Source organism: Sinocyclocheilus grahami, unplaced genomic scaffold, assembly GCF_001515645.1.
Source record: "Sinocyclocheilus grahami isolate Dianchi unplaced genomic scaffold, SAMN03320097.WGS_v1.1 scaffold1489.1, whole genome shotgun sequence".
NCBI classification, from domain to species: Eukaryota; Metazoa; Chordata; class Actinopteri; order Cypriniformes; family Cyprinidae; genus Sinocyclocheilus; species Sinocyclocheilus grahami.
In genome coordinates, this window is record NW_015506668.1 from 178,684 (window position 1) to 187,209 (window position 8,526).

General features: G+C 40.8%; 1 protein-coding gene across 1 annotated transcript in view; it reads left to right on the forward strand.

Annotated features, from left to right (window-relative positions):
* The window catches only part of LOC107570663 (protein disulfide-isomerase TMX3-like), a 14,134-nt gene that overhangs the window by 4,118 nt on the left and 1,490 nt on the right, over nt 1-8,526 (forward strand). Inside the window, exons 6-15 of the mRNA XM_016256917.1 lie at nt 1,630-1,710; nt 2,429-2,528; nt 4,004-4,081; nt 4,188-4,254; nt 4,368-4,466; nt 6,179-6,236; nt 6,317-6,370; nt 7,054-7,110; nt 7,759-7,888; nt 8,121-8,189. Of these exons, the coding sequence (XP_016112403.1) occupies nt 1,630-1,710; nt 2,429-2,528; nt 4,004-4,081; nt 4,188-4,254; nt 4,368-4,466; nt 6,179-6,236; nt 6,317-6,370; nt 7,054-7,110; nt 7,759-7,888; nt 8,121-8,189 (793 nt within the window). The remainder of the gene's footprint in view (nt 1-1,629; nt 1,711-2,428; nt 2,529-4,003; nt 4,082-4,187; nt 4,255-4,367; nt 4,467-6,178; nt 6,237-6,316; nt 6,371-7,053; nt 7,111-7,758; nt 7,889-8,120; nt 8,190-8,526) is intronic.

Sequence of the window (8,526 nt, forward strand, 5' to 3'; positions counted from 1 at the left end):
GTGAGTGAGTGTGTGTGTGTGTGAGTGATTGTGAGTGAGTGTGTGTGAGTGTGATTTTGAGTGAGGGTGTGTGTGAGTGAGTGTGTGTGTCTGTGTGAGTGTGATTTTGAGTGAGTGTGATTTTTTGAGTGAGTGTGATTTTGTGTGAGTGAGAGTGTGTGTGTGTGTGAGTGAGAGTGTGTGTGTGTGTGATTTTGTGTGAGTGTGTGTGTGTGTGTGTGTGTGTGTGTGTGTGAGTGATTTTGAGTGAGTGTGTGTGAGTGTGATTTTGAGTGAGTGTGTGTGTGAGTGAGTGTGTGTGTCTGTGTGAGTGTGATTTTGAGTGAGTGTGATTTTTTGAGTGAGTGTGATTTTGTGTGAGTGAGAGTGTGTGTGTGTGTGTGAGTGAGAGTGTGTGTGAGTGAGAGTGTGTGTGTGTGTGTGAGTGTGATTTTGAGTGAGTGAGTGTGTGTGTGTGATTTTGAGTGAGTGTGTGTGTGTGAGTGAGAGTGTGTGTGTGTGTGTGTGTGTGTGTGCGTGTGTGTGTGTGTGTGTGTGAGAGTGTGTGTGTGTGTGATTTTGTGTGAGTGTGTGTGTGTGTGTGTGTGTGTGTGTGTGTCTCTGTGAGTCCCGTCAGACGCAGGCATGGAGTCTGGGGACCGAGGTGTTGATGAAATTCCTCATGAGGCTAACAATTCTTCTAATGAAGGACAGAGTCCCTCTCACAAGAAAATGTGCAAATGTGAAAAGTGCATTTATATAATTGTATATATTTATTTGATTAGCTATATGACTGCTTTGCTGGGGTTGATATCTGTCAGTCATAACCTTGTCCAGAGCTCAGATCTGTGCATGTGTTGCTGGATCAGTGCTGGACTCCTCGCTCTCTGGAGGACACTGGGATAGTCTTGTGTACTTCTGTTACTGTAGTAAATGCTCCTGTTTGGCTGTTGCACCGCACCAGTTACTGGGAGATAACTTATTGCATCATTTACAACACAATAGAAGGTTAATCATCTATAGTATTTGTAAAGTATACATTTACATATACTGTTAAAATAATGTGAACACACAGTAAACAGACAATATTTCTTAAATATTAAGGAGTTTTACATCCGCTTGCCTCTCAGTACAGCATCTAACATTTAGCTGACAGATATCAGTCAACCCCAGCGTGCCATTTAATGCAATAATATAACAAATTAAATAAAAAGTGTATGCAAATGCACTTTCACTACTTTTGAATAGACTCAGTTGAAGTTTGTCTATCAAAACATCTGCCGATTATTAAACTGAATCACTGATTAATATAAATAAATAATAATAATAATAATAGTTAAATGATGACCCGTAAGAGTTTGAATGAGATTAGGGTTCGGGGTTTCTGTTTGTTTGTTTTCTTGGTTTCGGTATTACGTTACAGGTGTAAAAGCATCTGACGTGACTTTGCTTCCAAAGTTTTTGTTTTGCGTCTGAAAAGCTGCAGTTTTAACAGCGGTTTATAGACTATACCCACTGTAGGTGTGAACGACGTGTTTTAGATGCATGTCGTGGCACCACGTGTTCATGTGGTGTATGGCGAGTCTGAGATTCGGTGGAATTGTTCTGTTTATGTCGTTGATTAAATAAAAGTGTGTTTCTCTCTCTCAGGCTGAAGGGGGAGCTGGCGTATAATTACAAGGGACCAAGAACCAAAGATGACATTATTGAGTTTGCCAACAGAGTGGCTGGGTGAGAATTTAATTCAGATACTGTCGAAACTGTAGTTATATTTCTGAATTTTAAACCTTAAATGTTTTTTTTTCTCCAAAACTTGTTGAGGCTTTAAAGGCTATTGGATGTAGTTTTATCTACGGTTATGAACCACCTGTGCATTGTTTCCTACGACATGTTTTTGCAGCAGAGTCTCATCGCTATAACTGGTCTTGAGCTCACATTAAACAAAATGATTATTAAATACTACTACCTTTTTAAAGTTAACATTTTATTATGTAAAACCCTTGTAAATATCACCTTAGTAAAGTGAAAGTGTGTAGAGCGTATTATCGATTGTCAGTGCTGTAAACACTACATATATCAGTTTTCTCAGTGTATTGTAATAATAAACCGCTGATCAAGAGCATTAGGATTACTAGAAAAGTCCCTGTGTCCCATTTCACATGCTCTGCTCCCTAACTAGTGTCTGAGAGAGGAAGGAGTGTGTTGAGATGACTAACCCACAGATTCTCGCAGCGTTTCACGGCACACTTATGATGTGATCGTTTGCTCCAAAACCTCCACATGCTTTATCTGCGAGAACAGTGCATGCTCTAGTAGTGTATGGAGCTGAACTGGGAAGCAGAGAGAGTGTTGGGGCAAGTTAAAGCTGCGCTCCACTGGCTCAGGTTAGGAAAGTCCTTTTCTGATGATTGTGTGTGTGTGTGTGTGTGTGTGTGTGTGTGTGTTTCAGGCCAGCCGTGCGGTCGCTGCCCAGCAGACAGATGTTCGAGCACGTCTTGAAGAGGCACAGTGTGTTGTTTCTGTATGTGGGAGGCGAGTCTCCTCTGAAAGTGAGCTGCTCAGTCCGTCTTCATATCTACACTTAACTAAAGTTAACATGTGAATGTGTGTGTGTGCTGAGACCGAGTCTTCAAACAAACAGATTTTAATTCCTACTATGTTTATAAATAAGCATTTTTTCCCTAACTTTATTAAATGTCATCTTTCACATCAAGTTCATACATTGTATCAATTAATTCAGTTATATATAATAAGTAACTGAAGAGCTGTTACCATTCGAATGAAATCCATATCAAACTCCATCTTTGCACTGCAGCAAACACAGAAGCTGCCTCTGAAGTGCCATTAGATGTATTTACACAGACTGTGTGATGAAGCTGAGCTGCCATAAATGCATTTACACTGCAACATTTCATAAAAAACATAAGATTAATGTTTTAAAAACATTTTTAATATACAATTAAGAAGTGTTTGGAAAAATGCAATGATGCTTTTATATATAAAACAAACCAGCAGTTTGTGTGTCCAGACACCAGTGAGTCATTCACGGCTGATTCATTCAGAAACGAGGCAAGTGACTGTGTGTATGAATGGGTTACAGAATCACTGACTCACTCGATCCGTTCAGTAATGAATCACCGCTGTGTGTTGATCAGAGACACAACACACTTCTGCTGTGGCTTTGATTGGAACTATTTTCGTTTGCAAAATTGAGCAAAAACAGTCAATATTGTGTCTAAAATGTAAGTCACTTAATTTTAACTTGTTTATTGAACTACTATTGTATCAAATCAGTGTCACATTGCAATCGTGCTGATATTCGGGAAAACATCTGTTATGTTGCTTACCTCTGTCATATATTATGACTGACCGGCCGGCCACCGGTGTGTCCGCTCGATCGGTGCATCTCTAATCAATAATCAGTTTTTTGTTTTCTTGTCCTGTAACTGAACAAGCAAGCGCTGCAGTTACACACCCAGCAGATGGCGCCATTTATCAGTGTGTCGGATATTACAAAAAACATATTTGATTAAGAAAAGTGGTTAATATCAGAAAAATTTCTTGTATGTTTTTAAGAAAATTATTTTGTTGACAACCATCATACAGTTAATTCAGTGTCCTTCATTTATCTCACATTTTATCTTGCCGCCTCATGCTAATTTGATTTATTTTTTACCTCATAATGGCAAAGTATGAGGCAAAATACACTCAGTATTGGGACTCGGTGTGATGTTGAAGTGGAGAAGCATGTAAATGAACACCGTGGCACTTCACTCTCAAACACGCAGCTCATCAGACTCCTGACAATCACACCAACCCATATCACAGTTTCATTATTAGCCTTCCATCAACTCACAAACCCTGCAGTTCCTCATGAACCCGGATGGAAACACGGCCCCCTAAACAGCACAAGTGCGGCTCAATGCTGTTTATTACAGAGCAGTCTGATCTGCTGACAGGGAGAGAATCTGCTATCACTCTTATCTTTACGCTTTGAGTCCATTTCACTGTTGTGTGATTTCAGGAGAAGTACACCGAGGTGGCGTCTGAGCTCATTGTGTACACCTATTTCTTCTCTGCGTCTGAAGACGTCTTACCAGAGGTGAGGTCAATCATCTTCAGATTCTGCTGCTTGCGGTTTGATTTATCCAGTCTGCTGTTTTAAACAATCGCATGAAATCTCACTAAACTGTGTTGTTCTGCTGCAGTCTGTGGCTTTGCATGAGTTGCCTTCAGTGGTCGTCTTCAAAGATGGAACCTATTTCACATACGATGGTACGTGAAGATAACCGTGAATCAGCATCTGATGAGTGTGTGCGCAGTGCATTGGTCACAGATGTATGTGGCTTGCTCTGTGTCTCTGTAGTGAGCTGTTTGTTGTGTTTCAGAGTATGAAGACGGCAGCTTGTCGTCCTGGGTGAACCGAGAGCGATTCCAGAGCTACCTGCCGATCGATGGATTCACGCTGTATGAGCTGGGAGAGACCGGTAATACAGCTCTGCCGTGTTCGGTTAAATACTCCGCAGCATGTGCTGGAAGGAAAGCTCAACCCTGGAGCAAACGCGTTTGTGAACATACTTTAGAAATGATTGTTATTTTTCCATTATGTGTTGGTTTCTGTTAAGCCGAGAACACAGGGCTCAGTCGCTGTTTGCAGTCGGCAGAAAAGGTCACAGTGTGTGGTGTCTAAAGATTATAATCTTAGAATTCAAATAACCAGCCGTTTTGACAAAGATTATTTAAACATGTTTAATGTTTGCGACGGACTCCAGTGATTACGTTCACTGTCAAACATCATTCAGCTTTCTTTCTGTAATTTCGTAATATTTTTTTCTTGATAACCAGAAAAATCTCGATTGTTCTTGTCGTGATTTATTTCTTCTTTTAATTCATAAGTTAACACTGCAAATTAAATGGTTTCGGGGGTTTTTTCTGCGGTCGAAAGTATAGCCTAAATTTTCTCAGTGATTTCTCCCATTTTAACGATTATCAAGAATTATTTTATTTCGATCTACAGTCTAATAAAAGTTAAGAAAAATAGAATTAGTCTATAGGCCTATCTGTAGACTACAGGCTAATTCCATTTTTCTTACATTTTAACTTATTATATATATATATAATAGTTTTGTCAAATGGAAGAGGAAATTACATTAGTTTGCATTTATTAAGCAATGTTTTATTTCGCTCTAATCTCGGGAAGTGTAACAATTCATTTTTAATACCTGATTTTAGACATACATGAGAATTTATATATTCTTGACTAAACATTTAATAATGGCGCTATGAATGTTATAATTAAGAGAACTGAATGGACACAGGCCTAGGTAATGAAATGTCTACGCAAGCATTAATTCCAAAAAGAAAGAGAAGCATTGAACTTAATGCAAAACATGTTCAAGACGCATTGCTATGACGTTTATTAGAAACAACACCAACATAGCAGAAAAAACGGTAACACTTTATTTCGATAGTCCACTTTAGACATTCTACTAACAGTAAGTAACTTTGCGGCTACATGTCAACTAGCAGTTAGTAGAGTATTAGTAGACGGTCTGCTTAATATCTTCTAACACTTGATGGGTCCACAACATACAACACACTGACTATGAGAAACTTTGCAAGTATATGTCAACTTATTCTCTGAGAGTTAGTAGACATGTAGTTGCAAAGTTACTTCTAGTTAGTAGAATGTCTGAAGTGGACTATCAAAATAAAGTGTAACCAAAAAAACGAATGTTTTCTGTTATTTTAAGCACAAACGAAGGTAAAGCACCGGTGCTGTCCACAGAGTAGCGCGGGTAGATGCTGCGGTTCTTGTGAGTGTTGTGTGTGTGTGGTTCTGCAGAACTTGTCCAGTCGTGACCCGCAGGGGTTAAGTGTGTCGTGCACTGACTCAGTCATTAGGTTCGAGCTCCTCTGACTGTCAGAGACCAGAACTTGCTGCGGTCGATGGAAACAGTCTTTAAGTGTGTTCAGTTTTAGGATGTTTCCGCTAGTCGTGTAGTGTGTCCCCTGCTTTACACAGATTTCTGAGCTTTCCATATGAAATAATCATACACTGACTTATGATCATATAATGAAACACACAGACTCCAGCTTAGACTGGATTTCTGATGAGTGTGAGTTACTGTTAGCCTTTATTCTCTCTCTTCAAAAGGCGTCTGTCTTAATCAGGAACTGTTCTTTCTTTGTGTCTCAGGTAAGCTGGTGGCGATCGCTGTTACTGATGAGAGAGATCCGACAGAGCGCAGCAGCAGGTACAGAGACGGTTTCTGTGTTGTGTGACGCTGTGCTGTCAGTGTTTTCTTCTGTGCTTAACCGCCTCGTGTTCGTTCAGGTTGAAAGGTCTGATCCAGAGAGTTGCTACTGAACACAGAGATCAGTTCAACAGGTGAGAGTCTTCAGCTGCTGCGCTCGACTGTAGATCGGGATATCTGCTGTTCTTCTGTCAACAAACAGGTTCCTGAGATTACGTGTTATTGTTTTTACCCAAGGAAATGAGAAAACACATGAATTACCCCATGTGTGATCACGTGATCATATTACTACATGCTGCAATGCATTACAGATACTGCACACACTTGCATTGGAATATGAACTGTAAGTGTATATGTAATCATACTTGAAATTGTCCTATGACATGATTCATCTACACTGAAATCTTTATATATACACCACATCATATTATCACACGTGTTATGGCAGTAAACAGGGTTTTTGACTTCTTTCAGTTTCAAGATACTAGCCAGGATAAGTTTCAGTTGTGTGTCACGTAATCGTCCGCACGAGTCATTAGCGCTCGACCCCTCGGATATATTGTGTTCTTGTTTGGTGTTTTCAGTCTGGACGCACAAATATCTAGAAGCTTGTCATGTTTGTCCTGGTCCAACTAGACAATCGCTAGTTAACAGTCTGTAAGCTGCTCTGTTTTTGCTTTTATTTCTAGAATAGCATAGAGTAGAGATTAGAGCTGAGAGATGAACACAGTCACAGATGAACAACATCAGCCGCTCTTTCTGTCTGTACTCAGTGTTTCTGTAATGATCAGAAGAGCTCTCTCATGCTGTCCTGCAGGGATTTCCAGTTTGGCCACATGGAGGGGAACGACTATATCAACAGCCTGATAATGGGGTGAGTGTGTCTGGATCTGCAGATGTTCTGACAGCAACCGGTGCTGCACACAGTGATGTGATCTGATCATCATCAGTCTGTCTGGAGTCACATGAAGAAACAGAACAAACTGAGACAGACTTAATCCAGAAGAACTGACGCTTCAAGAAACCTCCTGCGAAGCTACAGAGCTGTTAAACGTTTGAGGCACTTGAGTACAAATGCTGTAAAATGAGGATGCTGTCAACAATAGTGTCATAAATATATTTTCTTTATCAGTTAACTTCTATTAACTAAATGAAATCATCATTTGAGCATCTTTGTGTTTAAAGCAGCTTTTGTCCTCGGTGCACTTGAGCAGAGTTTTTCTGGAGCTTCGCAGGAGGTTTCTGGAAGCATCAGTTCTTCTGGATTGAGTCTGTCTCAGTTTCTTCTGTTTCTTCATGTGACTCCAGACAGACTGATGAGGGTCAGATCAGAGCTCTTGAGTGCAGCACTAACATATATCTCACTGCATTATTACAGTTAATGGCAAACTGGAAATGCAAACTGATATTTCCTACTGACACACTACAGCAAAAGATAACCGTTTATAGCTGGTGGAAATACTAGTGTTCTGATGATTTTGTCCTGCGCTGTGAATGATCGTTGAGTGCTCTTCCTCCGCAGCGAGGTGTCTGTGCCCAGCATCATCATCCTCAACACCTCAAACGAGCAGTACTTCGTGCCGTCGGAGCCTGTGGAGGATCTGGAGCAGCTGCTGCGCTTCTTCAGCAGCGTTCTGGACGGCAGCGCTCCGGTACGTCAAGCACTCACACTGAAACACTGACGGATCACATCTCTCTAGACACGAAGTACACACATGATCTGGTTTTCACAGCTGTTTGAGATGAAGCACTTTCTGTAAATGTGTGTTTGGACGGTAAGTGCCACACACAGGAGCTTCAGTGGTTTTAGAGCCGCTTCAGAGACAGCAGATTCACTCTCTGGACTCTCTCTTGATCCGGCTCTGTCCCTGTGATTCTCGACAGGCGTTCGGAGGAGACGGGATATTTCAGAGGATCAAGCGCGTGGCGTACGATGCCAGATCCACCATAATGGTGAGCCGAGTTCAGAAAAACAAACCTAAATCAATCATTATTGAACATGTACTGTTTGGTAAACAGATGTTCATGTACTGACTGAAATCATGATCCTCCCTTTAATTTAAACCTTTGTTGCTGTTTACATTTCTGCTACGACAAAAACCAAAGTTCAGACTAATGCTGACTTGAGTCTGAGTTTATTTACTTGTCTGTCTGTCTGTGTGTCTCTGTCTGTCTGTCTGTGTGTGTGTGTGTGTGTGTGTGTGTGTGTGTGTCCGTCTGTGTGTGTGTGTGTGTGTGTGTGTGTCTGTGTGTGTGTCTGTGTGTGTGTCTGTCTGTCTGTGTGTCTGTG